This window comes from Xyrauchen texanus, chromosome 44 (assembly GCF_025860055.1).
Source record: "Xyrauchen texanus isolate HMW12.3.18 chromosome 44, RBS_HiC_50CHRs, whole genome shotgun sequence".
Lineage (NCBI taxonomy): Eukaryota > Metazoa > Chordata > Actinopteri > Cypriniformes > Catostomidae > Xyrauchen > Xyrauchen texanus.
In genome coordinates this window covers 11,242,358-11,259,772 of record NC_068319.1, presented here as the reverse complement: position 1 = coordinate 11,259,772, position 17,415 = coordinate 11,242,358, and the positions used below count along the sequence as shown (strand labels likewise).

At 36.5% G+C, this 17,415-nt stretch overlaps 2 protein-coding genes across 2 annotated transcripts; one reads left to right on the top strand and one right to left on the bottom strand.

Moving 5' to 3' along the window:
- Positions 1-5: 5 nt before the first annotated feature.
- kctd7 (potassium channel tetramerization domain containing 7) lies at positions 6-5,989 on the bottom strand. Its single transcript, XM_052117587.1, has 4 exons — positions 5,481-5,989; positions 3,310-3,479; positions 2,759-2,937; positions 6-1,936 (listed from the first exon to the last, which is right to left on the bottom strand). The coding sequence occupies exons 1-4, from the start codon at positions 5,772-5,774 to the stop codon at positions 1,560-1,562; spliced, it is 1,020 nt and encodes a 339-aa protein (XP_051973547.1). The 5' UTR covers positions 5,775-5,989; the 3' UTR covers positions 6-1,559.
- A 2,840-nt stretch (positions 5,990-8,829) lies between these two features.
- LOC127636799 (uncharacterized) lies at positions 8,830-17,288 on the top strand. The gene has a single exon (XM_052117540.1). It carries the CDS (start codon positions 8,830-8,832, stop codon positions 9,928-9,930), a length of 1,101 nt encoding a protein of 366 aa, XP_051973500.1. The 3' UTR covers positions 9,931-17,288.
- The last annotated feature ends 127 nt before the right edge of the window (positions 17,289-17,415 follow it).

The window sequence follows — 17,415 nt, the reverse complement described above, 5'->3', positions numbered from 1 at the left end:
CTTTCCAGAATCACAATGACGTCATATCCGTGTGCAACTGGTCTATGAGCTCCGTGGGCGTGTCTAAGGCGGCTGAGCTGGAGGTGTCCAGTTCATAAAAAATAGTTTCAGTTACGTTTTCATGTCCTGTCCAATCCAGTCATGATACACATGATTATAACTATATATATCATTTTAATAAATTGCAAAATATAGGGTTTATTATCAGCACAACATAGCAATACAATAATGCAATACAAACATAAGTATTCACCAAATATACAACAGAGAACTGGTACCGGTTTAGACTTAAAGTTTCGAAATAAAGTACACTGGGCAAGTCCCAGTAAGGATTATCAGATGCATTATAATAACTGGCATTTATTTATTCTGCTGCCAAAACACTCGAAGAGAGCTCATGCAACTTTATGTAGCCTTGAAAGCTCTCACAGCTAACTAAAAACTGTTTTAAAGTATTTATTTAATGACAAAATAACAAAAATGGTAAAGCATATGCAGTTGTTGTGCAGAGGTTTATGGCAATTAAAAAACATAAACAAATGCTATTGGCAGCAGAAAATTATTTGATAAAGTGTCCCAATAGCCTACATATGAAGAGTCTAAGTGAGATTTGTGAGTGGTAATCTAAACTGAAATGAGTCACCTAACAGTCTTTTTTAGCAACATTTTAAAACTGCTTCTTTCAATTCATATTTAGGATGTTAAATATGGAGTACATAAACTTATAATGTCCTTAAAAATAAAATATTTTAGAATTTTTTCTATTTGGACTCTCCTTATGTTTCAGTTTTATCTATACTTTTGACATAAATAAACAAGGTGTGCTTTCCTAGTAGAATAAATAAGCGCTCTGTGATAATCAAAGTGATGTACAGTTATTTTCAGAAGGCCTTATGTGAAGCTTTATAGGGCTGTAAATTCCAGATGAAAATGTAGTCCTTTATCTTTTAAGGTTGCACAAGCTACAGTGCTCTCTACTGGGAACATAATATTTTTCAAGCCCTATACATTTAAGTCAAGTAAAACAAATAAGAATAATCACTTTAAAATACTGCAAGGGATTAAAAAAAATGTCCTTCATGAGAAATACAACATAAGCAATGACATATCTCTGAATTGCCATTATAAGTCCAGTTGATTGATTCCTTTGATCTACCCATTAATACATTCATTGCACATCACGGAAACGTCCTTTGCAGAGATATTTAGAACATAAAACACTGTTGTGGAATATTCCAGAAACCCCCTTCAAACTACAACTGGTAAAAAAATTCCATGTAGGGTTTATTCTAAATAAACTTAACGAAATAATTACTTACAAAAACTAAGGGATCAATAAAGCTGCCCAAATAAAGTACATTTCGAGTTGCAAACTGCAGTTCTGTGAAAAAAATAAAGAACAACTTCCAAAGTAACACCCAAAAACTTCCATCTAGTTCATTAGTAGAATTTCATGACCTTGCTGGTTTGACATATCTACAGACAGCAGCAAGCATCACTTACTTGCTCAGACTTTGAGCATTTTCGTCCTTGGCAAGACCTGCTAATACACCTTCCCTTCACCACCATGTGATTTTAAACTCATAGATGGGCCTTTTGCAGTAATAGTGGTTAATGAGGTGTTTGTCACAAACACCGATGCATTGCTGGTCAGCAATGATGCCACGCTCTGCCAGGTCGCTCACTATGCAGTGAAGAAGATCATAAACATCCGCCACTGCCTCCCAGGGCCCGAAGGACACATCAACCTCACAATGGTGCTCAAACAGCTTGGCCTCGCTCTCCGAGCGCTCAAATCGCAGTGAGTTAAACAGTGGTCTTTCATAAGGGGTGATGGGCATCTCCTCCTTGTACACACAGATCTTCAGTTTCGCAAAGCGAGCCTTCCTCTGCATGGCACGGAGTTTAGCGATCTCCACAATGCGCTCTAGATTTTCTATAACAAAGAGGGAAGATTTACAATGTTAAAAGAATAGTTCACCCAAATATGAAAATTCTCTCATCATTTACTCACTCTCATGCCATCCCAGATGTGTATGACTTTCTTTCTTCTGCTGAACACAAATAAAGATTTTTAGAAGAATATTTCAGCTCTGTTGCAAATGCAAGTGAATGGTGACCAGACCTCTGAAGTGAAATGAGATGTATTGTAAAAAAGGACTTAAATATCGATCTGTTTCTCACCCACACCTATCATATTGCTTATTATAATATGGATTTAACCACTGGAGTTGTATGGATTATTTTTATGCTGCATTTATGTGATTTTTGGAGCTTCAAAGGTCTGATCACCATTCACTTGCATTGTATGGACCTACAGAGCTGAGATGTTCTTAAAAATGTGTGTATGAAAGAAAGTCATACACACCTTGGATGGCATGAGGGTGAGAAAAATGTTAATAGAATTTTCATTTTTTGGTGAACTATACCTTTAAATCCACTGAAATGATTATATATACTATGTATACGTTTCTATAAATTTTGCCACGTACTAAAATACTCCCTTATGTATATATTATATAGTATAATATATAACATACTGTAAATACTATATTTGTACATATGTATTTAGTATACTGCATATTATATACATATTTACAGTACACTGCACTTATATTTACTATTAATGCTGTATTACTACTTGCACTTCTAGTTAGATGTTAACTGTATTTATTGGCTCTTGTATGGTGCGCAATGACAAATCTAATCTAAACTTCTCAGGACACCTTTTTGGGTGTCATTCATAATGTTATACTACCTTTGTAATAGGGCATGAGATCAAGAAAAGCCTGTCGCACTTTTTCTCCCGTGAGTGGCTGTGTGTCTTCCAGGCTTTCCAAAAGAGGCCCAATAGCATAATACTGAGCTTCTCTGTACACTGCACGGACACGGTCTCTCTGAGGCAGCTCACCCTCTCGCAAGAAATTCAGAATATCCCTTGGAAAACAAAACAACATACAGCCCTGAAACATTTTACCTTACAACATACTAGCTTTTCACATAGCTAGCCATATACTGAGTAATCACCATTAGACTAAATTCTATGACACTGCGTTACAGTGTTGTACCTAATTCGTAAGAATAATACAAATCCTAATCAGTAAGCCTATATTTAATTTAGTTTCCATGGTAATTACATGTAATTCCCATTCCGAGTTCTTCTCAGGAAACAGGTTTTTAAGATGGATATTATGCAGATATTTGAGGAATCCACAAAAGCTACATTCAGCTTATCAAAATGTTCGCTTAGTATTTTTGGTTTCCAGTAGGCAGTGGTCATAAACTATAATCACTAATCTAAACAAATACCCAAAATATGCTCCATCTCTGTCGATAAAATATCGACCCTCTGCATCCCGTGGTATGAGGTGACGGCCACTAAACATGGCAGCCAGCATTGTGTCCTCATAACGCCGCAGGGTGGACAGCCGAGTGGTGAAGTATGTTCCTCCTACATTCAGGGGGATGACCTCAGGAAACTATGAAGAAAAAGGAGCATCAGAAATAGCCTGAGCTGTTTACATCTGAAAATCTATCAAACATGTCATGGAAAGTAATAGGACCCCCGGGATGTGTTATGAGCAACTGTAGGGCTATAAACTTTTAAACTTCTAAATAAGCAGGATCAGGTTAATTAATAGTTAATTTTTTTAAACCTTTGAGAGCTTTTACATGTTGTAGACCCCAAAAAACCCTTTGGCATTGATAACCAGAATGAAAATTCCCTTATCATTTACTCGCTCTCATGCCATCCCAGAAATGTATGACTTTTTTCTTCTGCTGAACAAAGATTTTCAGAAGAATTTCAGCTCTGTAGGTCCATGCAATGCAAGTGAATGATGACCAAAACTTTGAAGCTCCAAAAGCACATAAAGGCAGCATAAAAGTAATCCACACAACGCAAGTGGTTTAATCCATGTCTTCAGAAGCGATATGATAAGTGTGGGCTAAAAACAGATCAATATTTAAGTCCTTTTTTTACAATCAATCCCTACTTTCACATTCTACTTTTGTTTTTGGAAATGTGCATTCTTAGTGCATATCACCACCTACTGGGCAGGGAGGAGAACTTCAGTAAAAAAGGACTCAAATATTTATCTGTTTCTCACCCACACCTATCAAAAAACTTCTGAAGACATGGATTTAACCACTTGAGTTGTGTGAATTACTTTTATGCTGCATTTATTTACTTTCTGGAGCTTCAAAGTTCTGGCTACCATTCCCTTGCATTGAGAAGCCCTACGGAGCTGAAATATTCATCTAAAAATATTTGTTTGTGTTCAGCAGAAGAAAGTCATGCAACATCTGGGATGGCATGAGGGTGAATAATGATGAATGAATTTTTGGGTGAACTACTGTATTCCTTTAAGACTGATCACATAAATTAAAAATATATGTATAAAACAATAGCTGTGGTGACACGATTAGGTTAATTCCACTTAAATTGAGAGATAACTTGTATGATGACTGATAAGAACATTGTTGGGTATGTTACTCCACCACAAATGACTAATTACTTGTATATAAATTTGTAATCACATTACTAGTTACTTTAATAAGTTACGTTTTTACTTCACAGAAAAGTTCATTTTTTTTGCTCAACAAATTCCAAATAATGTATCTATTATTAACATAATATTTTTTTTAATGTCATCCTACATAGATAGTTTTGTTTTAGAAATATGTGTGACCCAAGTAATGTACTTATAAGTAACTAACTTGATTTAAAGTCCACATCAATAATTTGATTACAAGACCTTAAAATGTAATGTGATGCACTACATTTTGACTAAAAAGTAATTAGATTGCTGTAACTAATACTGCATAAGAATTAGTGTATCTGATGTGATATTTCGTTTAAAAAAACGATATTTTATTATATACTGTAGTTATTAATTATACTGGGCAAATACCAAATTCACAAGAAAAATTAGCTCTTTGTAAACCAAATCCCTCACATTTTGAAAATGACATTGTATCATATGTAACCTTTTAGAAAAACAAAAAAGCACTGAAAACATGAAACATAACAAATAAACTGCAATTTATTTCAAATGCATTTCTCTGGCAATGTTAGTGATGTTATTAATATGACCACAAATACCACTTTTCTGTGTTCTTGTGGTACTGAATAAAAAAGATGAGGTTAATCCCAACGAGTCAGTATGATTTTATAGACAAATGGCGTGGCCAATTAAAGAAAGCATCCATCCGCCCCACTGGAATATAAAACCAATCAGATTAAAGTAAACGGGAAGAAAACACACTTCATACATCTTTTGCCTATGGTAACCGTTCTAGAAATTAGCCAGACAGCACGATACGCCGGGAAACTCTGACACAGGAGATTTTATGATCATTTTGGGGAGGACAACGCTCATTAAAAATGTAAACATCAAGAGGATGGATATATCACTTATGGTTCAACAAACGGCTCCATGATAATAAGAGCACATCCTCTTTAAGCCTTAAGGATTTACCTCCTCAGGTGCGTCTAAGGTGCCCAGGGACTTCCCTAGGTTAAGATTAGGGACAGGTATGGCTGGTTTGCGATACTCCTCCTCCCCAGTATCCGTGCCCGACATCGCATCTCCCTCTGTCTCGGTGTCACTCGCAGACGAAAATACCACCATCACTCTCGGCTGAGGGACCGTCCGCCCATCCTGCGTGAACCTCCTCACCCGTGGTGTTGCCATTTGGAGCGGACTTGCTGCGCTAAACGAAAGCGGAGGTGGTTCTCCGTTTGGGGTTTCGCCTGCTCCATTATGCTGCATACACACGCAAACAGCAGGCTTTATAATAGCGTAGGTGCTGGCCCACAAAAAAGACCGTAAGCGGGTTGTGATGATGTCCAGGTTATTGCACAGGAGGACGGCAGAGTATAACGCCCCAAGCGAGAGGTGTGGCTGGTCTGTAGGCTAGTCAGGTTGATGTGAGCCTACTCCTGTGCCGTATGCGCGTTGTACAACCCATACGCAAATCGCGTACGCGACAGCAGATTGCTCTGGAGTGTTTTCAGCCGTGTATTCCGCTACTCACGTAAACATACATTGAGATTTACAAAAGTGCGTAACTTGTATACACGCAGTTTATCATGCTTGATTTCTATGTATGGCAGCGTTGGAAACAACAACAACGCATATATAACTTAAGTTAACTTGTATATGAGATAGGCCACTTCTTTTTAACAGAGACAGGCCACTTCTTTTTAAATGAATGGGAGAAATTGGAACGCCCAACCAAGAAGCTCTAGCAAGCGCCTAACGGTCAATGGATGGAGAAATTAAGTCCCGCCTTACAGGTAAAAGAGCCAATCACCTTTTATATACAGACATCGCCTGTCAACCAACTCGCTAAGGCGCATGGGCATTAGCTATACAAGCCAGGAAAATTGCGTATTTAAGCGTAATATGAGGTAAAGATGCACAATTTATGATTCCAAAACGATTCGATGTTATTGCTGATTTGGAATATATTCTTTTATCCTAATCTTGATGGACAGTTTTAGAGATTTTGGTGTCCCCCCATTCAAGAAGAAGGAAGCTGTACTGTCATTACTGAAAATAGCCTCCCGAGAGCGTTCCAAAGATGGCCGACAGTGGACTGACTTGTTCGAGAACTTTGGTTGTATTTTTTTTTTTTTTTAATTCAAGTAATTTAAATATAAAATAATTACAACAAAGTATACTGGGACAATATATTACGATGCATTTTACAACCTGAGAAATGGCCCTCTAAATAATAAAATTGTACATTTGATTTCACAAATTGTACAAGGGTGTGCTAGATTAAATCTAAATATAGATATATTTTTAAATAACTATTTGAAAATATATGTTAAAAAAAAAAAGTATATGCCTCAACACTATGCCACAAATGCTGTTGAATAACCTTAACTTGTATTAAACCCAGAATTTCTCTTTAATGATTTGGTCTCCTGTGAAATTTTTGTTAATCTATTTTTCGCAGGTAATTAGTATGAGCAAGCAAAAAAATATGTAATTATTCCTGTAACCCTATTATTATTAATTAATTTATTATTGCATCTCAAACATTTGGGAGGCCGTAGAAGGAACAAAACAAAATTCTATGAAAATGACTGAAATAGGGGTCCCTGAAAATTCGGAGGTCAAGTGACTTCGAATAAAAATCTTGCCACCTTGTCCCTGTAACATTTCTGGACACCTGACCTGATCAAGGCCCTCAAAACGTATTGTTGGCCATCATGCAATAAATAAAACATTATTTATAAATTTTTAGACTATGCCTTGTTTGAATTACTACATATATAGCATATCATTCAATAAAACAATAACATTTATTAAAAAAATATTTTGTCCTATTTTTAATATACACATTTCAATTGCAGATTTTTTTTTAATTTTTAACAATTAAATACAATGTAAATATTTTATTTTATTTTATTAAAGATTATTCAATTCAGTTTGATAGAATATTGTTATGAAATTGAAATGTGACTTTTTTGTATTTTTGTGTGTGTGTGTGTGTGTGTGTGTGTGTGTGTGTGTGTACAGGTTTAACACATTAAACTCAAGAAAACTGCTTAAAATATAATATATATTTAATTTAGCTAAAGATCACAAAATTAAATTTGTATGAAATTGAAATGCAAAAATCTTAAAAATAAGCTTCTTCTTCTTTTAAAGTGTTGGGCATTATGAATCCAAGAGATCTTACAGTAAAAGGAAGAATTTTCATTTTTTGGACATGTTTTCTAGAACATTAAATAATAGTAAGTAGACTAAAGCCTAAAAGATTGTTCACACAAAAGTGAAAAATTTTAAATTCCTCCGAATAAATCAGTTCATTAAGTGAATCAGACTTTCTTATGATAGGAATGTGTTTGATTCTCCTCCTTGTGTGCTTCCATGTTGAATTAGATGTGTGCCAATTGTTTTAAACGTAAGTTTACAAGAAACAAAATACAAATATAGCCTAAACTGAAAATGAATAAAAACAATTTGAAACTGAAAACAATAAAATCGAGTCCTGATCAACGCCCGCAGAGAATATCGTTATACAAAGAATGCTGTTTATTTAAAAAAAAAAAAAAAAAAAAACGTTTAAATTTGAACTTTGATTTGATTGTTTTTACTTTCAGATCATTTTTATTCATTTTCAGTTTATATTTTTATTTGTTTCGTGAAAACTTAAGTTCAAAACAATTGGCACAAATCTAATTCCATACTTTATTTGTGAACGCGTCGGTAAAATATTGAAATTCTGGGACATTTTGCGTCCTGGAATGGTGTTTAGTTTTTCCAGGAAAGATGGCCAAAAACTAGGACGATCCAGGAAATTACAGTATTTTTTTATTTTTTTGAGAAAGCAGCTAGCCTTAATGCAAATGTTCCAGTCTTTTCAATGTTCTTTTCATGAGGTATATAAGCTGTAAAACTGAAAATAAAGGTAATGTTTTGAAGAATAACACGAAAATGTATTATTTATTTGGGCACATGTTGGTATTTCTGCTTATGATTTAAGGGTTAAACGCGTTTAAAAGGCAGTCAACTTAACCAAAGTTACCATAAAGGAGAGATTCATAACCAACCTGCAATTGTCTACGTAATATGATTTACTCAATTTGAATGATCATTACCTAAAACAACAGTCCATGTACAGTCAGTTACGTAATTATTATGATGTAACGACAACATGCACGCCCAGCCAATCACTTTCACGCACAGCATTCTCGTCGCACAGCATTGGCCAAATTTCAATCTACCTTCATTGAAGCGCAGTTTTAATTGGTCAATGTTCAGTAACCGGAAACGAGTGTTTTTTGTTTTGTTTTTTGCTGTCTGCACAATGGCGGAGGTCAGGCTGCGGTTTGCGAGAGAAGCTTACACGCTTTTAAAACCATCGTATCAACTTGTTTTAGATAAAAAGTTAAAATCGATCTCAAAGGCAGCTTATGTTGTAGCCTTAACTCTAAACGACCGTGCTACAAGCGAGCAAAGACTGGGTGCTTCAAGCCGGCCATTTCTGGAGACTCCAAAACTGAAGTTATCTGAGATAACTGGAGGTCTGGTTACCATAAATAGGGGTGCTGATAGAGATGCAGTCTGCTTGAACTCTCTCTCTAAACATAAGCATGGAAATGTCAGTGTGTGCATCGATTGCAATGGGTTACATGCCATAACTCCAGTTCACTTGTCCTCCTGGAGGAGCTCGTGTTTGGGAATATATGGAAAGCTCCCTCTCCTGTGCATACACACTACCTCTCATCGTTTTAAACTCAATTTCAGGAGATCCACCCATACCAAATCACTTTATGGACTTTCACATGGTCATTTAGGGCAGTTGGCTTCTGAGTTTGTGTCTTTCTCCAGAGCTTATAGTGGCAGGAGTAATGGCACTCAAGAGGAGCCGCTATTCAAATCGAAGTCTGCCTACTATGACATTCTCGAGGTTTCTCCAACAGCCACTCAAACGCAAATCAAGACTGCGTACTATAAAAAGTCCTTCATGTATCACCCGGACAAGAACGCAGGGAGCGAGGATGCCACATCTCGCTTCACGCAGATCAGTGAGGCATACCACGTACTGAGGAATAAAGCTTTGAGGAAGAAATACGATCGGGGGATCTTGAGTCAAGGGGACCTGCAGGGATCCGGCAGACCTACAGTCAGAGATAGTCCCGCATCAGGTCAGCAAACCAGAGCCAGACACGCCCCTTCTGTTGGAGTTGACCAGCAGAACATCTTCGACTTTGATACTTTCATCCGAGCACACTATGGAGAACAGCTGCAGAGGGATAAAGAGCTCCGGCAACGCAGACAAGAGATCCTTAAAAAACGAGAGCAAAACTACGAGGACGTGAAACTGGGCAGGATGAAAGAGATAACTGTGGGGATTCTGCTGGTTATGGCAATGGCAATTCTATTTAATCTAAAATCTAGCAAATGATTATGAAGTAGGGGTTACTAGAAGCATATGTCTGACATTTAACAGTTGGAAATTATATTTGGTTTAAAAGCTATGTGCCAACACAATTTTCTTTAGGCAAAATGACCATTGTACCCATAGTTTTCAGTTATACAAACATGGTAAACTACAGTTATTGTTACTACTGTTATATCATACTTCCAATTGTGATCTCATTAAAACAGTATAAGCATTCCCACCTGTACTAATAGTAATAACTGTGTTTACCATGATAATTAAATAAGAGGACAAATGAAAAGGGATTTGGTTATGTGTTATGATGAATGACATTGTATCTGTAATTGTGTAATTGTCTACATCTTTGCTTAATGGGATAGTTCACCCAAAAATGACAATTCTGACATCATTTACTCACTCTCATGCTATCCTAGATTCAACTTTCTTTGGCTGAACACATGAAGATTTCTAAAAGAATATCTCAGTTCTGTAGGTCCATACAATGCAAGTGAATGGTGGCCAGAACTTTGAAGGTCCAAAAAGCATATAAAGGCAGGATAAAAGTAATCCATAAGATTCCAGTGGTTACATTTATGGCTTTAGAATAAATATTGAAGTCGTTTTTTTTTTTTTTTACACTATAAATCTTCGTACCAGCCCAGTCCGTGGTGATATGGTCAAAGAATGTGAACCGCCATAAAAAAAAAGAATGTGAAAGTGAAAGTGAGGATTTATAGTAAAAATGACTTTAATATTGATCTGTTTCTCACCCACACCGATCATATCACTTCTGAAGACATGAATGTAACCACTGGAGTCTTATGGATCACTTTTATGCGGTGTCTGTGATTTTTGGACCTTCAAAGTTCTGATCACCATTCACTTGGATTGTATGTACCAAAAATCTTTGCTTTCCGCAGAAGTCATACACATCAGGGATGGTGTGATAATTTTTGGGTGAACTATTCCTTTAAACTGTTGTATTCAAACAAAGTAATAACATGGTTTGTGTCATTGTATTATGTATGGAGATACTCAGTGCTTTTAAACCGCTAATGGGCACTGATGGCATTATTTTGCACAAGGGTCCTCAGTAAAGACCGGCCTGGTTTGATTATTATATGCCTCTCATTATTTGCATACACCTGGGCCTCTGATTTAGGTTTTAGAATAACTGCCTATTACTTAATAGTAAAGAGAATGGAAAATAATGGAAATGTATGGGGCTATGAATCAAGACTGCCATCACAAATATTGCAGGTTTTTATCCCAAATTGGGATGAACCTGTAAATGGAGAGTTGCTGAGATTACAACAAAACTCCATCAGTTTAAAACTGCTTTGTGTGAAGAAAATATGCCTTCTGATTATTTAAATACATGGAGGAACATGTATAAAGTCTATTAAAAAAAAACTAAATTGTTCAAAACATTTTTATTCTATTACTGATTGTGTTGAATAAAAACTAAATGTGTTTTTTGAATTGCTTTGTGACACTGAGAGACTTTGGTAAAGTGACCAAGTTTATCAGAGTAAACCCTTTGTGTCTACATAATAGATATCAATATGCTATATGCATATATACCAGTCAAAAAACCTTACCCTTATATTTTGCATGTGCCGTGGCCGGTTTGGACATCATGACACTCAAATAAATGCAGAGTACAGTGGTAATGTGTTTGTACAAAAGATATTTACTTCAGTTAATACACCTACGGTGGTAATGAGGAATAATAATAATAATAATGAATTTCAAACAGTGATATTGCTTTTTTTTTTTTTTCATTTTTGATTAGAACTGTAACAGCGCTGGGAACAGAATACAAGACTCCATGATGATACACAAAGGAAAAACAACCAAACTAAATACATATCAAGAGAAAAAAGTGGAAGAGTCTTTATTCAGTAATGGAGGATTCAGCTCCACCTTGTGGTTCAAAACCATGACACATAGAAAAATAAAACATACAACTGTTGTTAGCAGGTGTAAGGGGAAAGTGTCACCAACAAACTAATGGACAAAAGGACTGTGCTAAACCGAGTTTCTACCTGAGCTTTGAGAGACCTAAGGAGAATCTATAGGATACCAGCTTGTGTTGGGAGCTGCCTGTGATATTTCGATATACAAGGCTCATTACCCTTATACAGCAAACAGAGCACAACGGAGAGAGATCTGAATGTCATAACCGAGAAAACCCCATTTCCATAGATTGTTGGTCAATATAAGCCATGATAACTTTTGTTATAAAGTGTTGCTCTTGCTGAAAACGACTTGACAGGTGTGTAATCAACGTGTTTGCTTAAAATGTAACACAATTACACAACTTTGAAGAAAAATAAAAATCTCTATCTGGGATACATTGAAACAAACTGTGGCTGTTCAGAACATACTGTCTCAGGTGAAGAAAGAACATACTGTCTCAGGAAGTGATGTAAATGTGAGGGAATAAACGAGGTAACAATTATGACATCACTACTGAACTAAGCTACGGACAAATATCTACATTAATGCTACTCGTGACTACCAATATAATATCAATAATGATGAACTTTTTTGTTTGTTTTTATTTTTTCTGTTTTTTTTAATTTTTCTTAGAAATCATAGAAACGTGCTTTCTGTGCAGCTGTATGTTGATGTGTTTAGTTAATCTGCAATCCTTTCCATAGAAAAATATTTGCAAAAAGAAGCAGAGCAAAGTGCTGGACATCTGAATTGAGATTTGTAAGTGTTCTAAGTGTTTCATGCCATGATATCAACAATAATGTTACGTTTCATTGAGAATGTGACAGACATACAGTATAAAGCATTCTTAACACAGACCAGATTTGAATGTGCACCTAAGTTTTTTTTTTTTTTTTTGTATATTCAAATGATAAAATATGGTTAAAATCAGAAATTTTACAACTTGATTTGTCCGTTTTGACAATTTGGTCCGCACTACAGTATAGTCCACAACTCATTTCAACATGCCTAATCCATCTGTAAATTTCCAGTGGGAAACTTACTGTTAAAATATGACAAAATGGTAAAAGAAAAATCTAATGCCTAGACATGATTAAAACGACATCTGGGACAAAAATTTCCATTGTAAAAACTTTGGTAATAATAACCAAGCCTGAATCCTGGGACAGCTGTTTTCTCTTAGATAAAACAATACACTCACCCTAATAATTACAGAATATTATGACCTGAGACTAGATGAGACATTATTATTAACTTGCTGGCAAAAATTGCTCAAATGTTGTATGATCTGATGCACAATATTTCCAATCTGTTTTGAACACTTATTTGGAATGGAAAAAGACATGATTAGTGGCGAACAGTTTTCAGTGAAGGCACTCCAATGTTAGACGTGGAGAGAAAGTTAGAGAAACAGTCACAGGCTTAAACATATTTGTATATTTCGATAAAAACATTGGTATCTGTGCTTTTTCTTTTTAGCTCTAAAGAGAAAATTTTGATTTATATCAATCATTCATTGGCACGCATAAAAAAGGCCAAAAGGCAGTTTTAAGCCGACATTGTTCTCCAAGATTCAACGGAGTAAATCCAAATGTAAGATTACCAAACAACATCAAGTGAATTTCATTCCTCCTCCAAAAAAAAATAATCTAATTCCTCAAGGTGCAGCTCAAAGCGACAGTGACGTTTACTACCAGTTGTTCACTGGCTCATTGTAGCAACAAAGCTTGATTGCGATTATAAATGTAATCTCAGATCGTTCGCAGGTTATTTACCAGAGAACCCAAATCAAGAGCATTAACTGTAAAGAGAAAATAGCCAAACACAATTCATCATGAATTGTCATCTTTAAAGATTTCTCGTGTTAAAACTTCTAAATGCTTACTACTAAAAATCATTAATGCATTACATTTAGTTCTGCTTCCTTTGTCAACGTAGTAACTGTGTTCATCCAGCTCACTGACAGAGTAAAATATATGAAATTTTTTTTTAAATGATAATCTTCAGAATTAATCAATAGACATGTATCAAAAGTACATCATTTAAGTGTAATCCAATACTGCCGGCAGTCTATTAGTCTAAAAATATGTAACCTGACCTTTTATAGTCCCTTCCATTACAAAAAAAGAACACGTATAACAATATAAGACATCAATATGTAAAAGACAGCATCTATAAATAAGCAAACCACACCAACAAACAAACAAAAAAACTACCATTCATTTTTCTTATGCGTGTAAATAAAAACAACTTAAAATGTACTATGTAATATGATGCAGGACTGCTAAATAGCTTAGGGACGTGAGGAGGTGTTTGCTTGCACTGCCTGTGGCAAGCAGCAGTAGTAGTAATATACAAATATATTTCGCTCTTGTCAACAGTCACACACACACAAACACCCTCACACACTGGCTTGTACACAGACGTGCGGGTCACTGCCATTTGCGGTTTTTCTCAGAAGCGCGCGTCAAAATCATCTGCATACAAAGGTGAAAGGTGAGCAGATGTTGGGAAAGAAAAAACGTCTAAACAGAGGTGTGGACATCTGGGTTAAATGCGAGACTTTGTTGTGTCCTCTGACGTATGTGATGGCAGGTCTTCGTTTGTTTACTTCAGATTCACCTCAAGGTACTAATATTAAATGTTGAGCTTTTCATTCACAATCTACATGTTTTATCATATGTGTCTGGGGCCGTCCACACAGAAAGCATTTTTGCGTCCTTCTGCTCTGTCCTTCTATTTAAAGGTGCTGTACGTGATTTTTTTTTTATGGAATGGCGAAAGATATCACTGAAATAAGTGTCCTGAGATATCTCACCGTTCTCTGTGACAGCACTAGGCTTTGTAAACAGCTTACAAAAATGTGTCCGTGGGCCGCAGTCTTTGACGCTTTTGTCTGTCAATCATTTTGCTCGTTCTCATAGTGTTGCACTTGAAGTCCACCACTAAAGCTTAATGCCATATTCAGATTCATAATAGTTGTCAGTTGAGGGCGCTATTATGCTACTGATGTAATTAACACCTGTGGGAACACGCACTAATGCTGCGCTTTCACTCTGTATCTGTCTCAACGGTTTCTTTGATGTGCATGGTTTTGAAAGAGGGGGCGTGGATAAATTAACGGCTTGTCAGTCTTGTGGAAGTTAGAACGGCTAAATCGCATACAGCACCTTTAATTTGTTCTTCTATTTAAAGATGCTGTAAGGAATGGAATGCAGATATATACTATTACTACAGCAAACCAAAATGTGTCTGCAGGCCACGGTCTTTGATGCTTTGGCCTGCCAATCATTTTGCACATTCTCATAAGCTCCATTACCACTATCAGGGCAATGAGGGTGTGCTAGTGCGAGATGGGCCCTTTGCTGGTGTTGGTGGAACTGCTGTGCATTGAATATCGCTATACGGACTCCTTTCACGGTCTCAACAACTCAGTCTCCTGCTGATAGCGATTAGACACGCTCCTCCCTCGAACACGGATAGGGTAAAATGCCACGAGATGGGGCCCCTGGGCTTCAGCAACGTGTAAGCCCATGCGTTAACACACCCCTGTATGCCAGGGCCAGTTGTGTTCCCACTGTCACTTCCAGGCCGGCGTGTTAAGGCCCGGTTTTAAGTCTTCGGGGCTATTGGCCCAATGGTAGGAATGCAGATCAGCTTTGGTCTCGTGGCAAGAGGTCCAAGGCTATTGGCCCCCGACTGGCCAGTTGATAGCTCTGGCTCGACAGTGGAAAAATGGCTATAGTGTTGTAGTTGAAGAGGACCATTGAGGCGTAATGTCATATTCAGGTTCATAATCAATTGAAGGTGCTATTTTGCTACTGTTGTGTTTGAAAATTGTAGGGACACGAACTAATGCCTCTTTTCTCTTCGGTGTCAGTCTCAACATTATCTTTGATGTACAGGGTTTTGAAAGAGGGGGTGTGGCTAAATTAACGGCTCAGTCTCATGGAAGTAGAACAGCTAAAATCACGTACAGCACCTTTATACATCCGCTAAACGGACGTCTGTGACCATTGCGTTTTGTCTCGCATGAATGTTTTCAGCATTGTGTCAAGTTAAAAGTTTCGAAACACCTGAATTCTTTTACAATTGTTACACTGGGTCTTGCTCTTTTTGATTTGAACAGCCCCTTAAATGATAACAAGAAGTATGCAATAAAAAGTCTCAGAGTCCTCCATTATGTAAAGGAAAAAAACAACAATTACCAAATGTTTCTATTCCGCTCAAGGTTTAACATGAAATTGGCAAATTTTTCCCCAATCAATAAGAGGGTAAATGTGTGCTGTGAACAACATCACAGATGAGATTTGTTCAGGACACCATGAAAAGCTTGTTATGGGGTGGGTGATCAGTGAATGGAGAAGCTGGTGAAAAACCTGAAGTTTTGAGTTTGCACTATTGCGAGTGGTAGGTTGGTTTTCACGCACACTCTGCGTCCGGTACCCTGGTGCAGTGCAGTAACACACCATAGAATTAGAACTTAAAACACCATAGATATTGAATTAGAATTTAAATTCTATGGGCCAAACCGCCCAATGTGTTTAGAGGTCTCTGATGTATGGTACTATTATAAGAGGATAAAAATCAGGCTTGCTCATTCTCTTTAAAAAATATCTTGTCAGGAATATTTACTCAAAGTACTGTACAAATCCTTTTTTCTTTGTTTTGGCCTAAAATTAAGTTTATTAAACAAGACCTCCAACGAGCTTAAAAACGTAAGCCAAGGAGGAGATTAAAGCTATGGAAAAACAAACAAACGCTACCCTTACAAGAGACCTAAATAATGATAAAAATTGACACTTAGCTATCACTTTAGCCATCAAGTAAGCTCTTATGAAATGTCTCCTCTCTCCCATTAGGACCTTTTTGTCGACCTTACAACAATAGTTTATATGAATTTCATGTGATTACTTGGACTCTTAATTATGAGGATTTCTGACAAATATTGTGACGTGTTTTGTTTTTTTCTTTTAGGCCATTGGCTCACCAAAAGGTGTGTAAATTCAAAATGAGTGCTGTTTAGAGTCAACTGACTGTGCAATCTCTTGGTGGCAACTTAATTGCTATAAAAAGGATTTTCTTCTCTCCTAAGAGAAATTTCCAAAGTGTGAAAATAATGCTGGTTCCATTACAGTGGAATCCATTGCGTACTAGAGTTGCATAGCCATTGGATGGCCTCCTCTTGGGGTAGGGAGGGAGAGGCGGGTGGGACGGTTTGTCCATGTTCCTTCAGCCAACACTTGCTTTAAAATGTTTGACTTGAAACTGGTTTAAACTAGTCTCTGCTGACAGGCTGAAGCATACGTGATACAAAAGAGGAAACTCCCAAAAGTCTTGAGAACTGATAAATTATTGTAACAGTTATTCAGCTTGTTGGTGAGAACGCCTCTATTAGAAATAGAGACAATGTGATATAGTGTATATATATATATATATATATATATATATATATATATATATATATATAGTATATGTTCATTTGTGACTATATCAGTCTTGAGAATATTTTGTGTGATGCTCCGCTCCTGTGCTTTTCAGTTTGTG

Excerpts from the sequence above, each read along its gene's own strand:
- kctd7 (XM_052117587.1), bottom strand. The coding sequence starts at position 5,774 with ATGCAGCATAATGGAGCAGGCGAAACCCCAAACGGAGAACCACCTCCG. Across the intron at positions 3,480-5,480 it reads CCTTAGACGCACCTGAGGAG|TTTCCTGAGGTCATCCCCCT; the intron begins GTAAATCCTTAA and ends TTTTCTTCATAG. Across the intron at positions 1,937-2,758 it reads TCTCATGCCCTATTACAAAG|AAAATCTAGAGCGCATTGTG; the intron begins GTAGTATAACAT and ends TCTTTGTTATAG.
- LOC127636799 (XM_052117540.1), top strand. The coding sequence starts at position 8,830 with ATGGCGGAGGTCAGGCTGCGGTTTGCGAGAGAAGCTTACACGCTTTTA.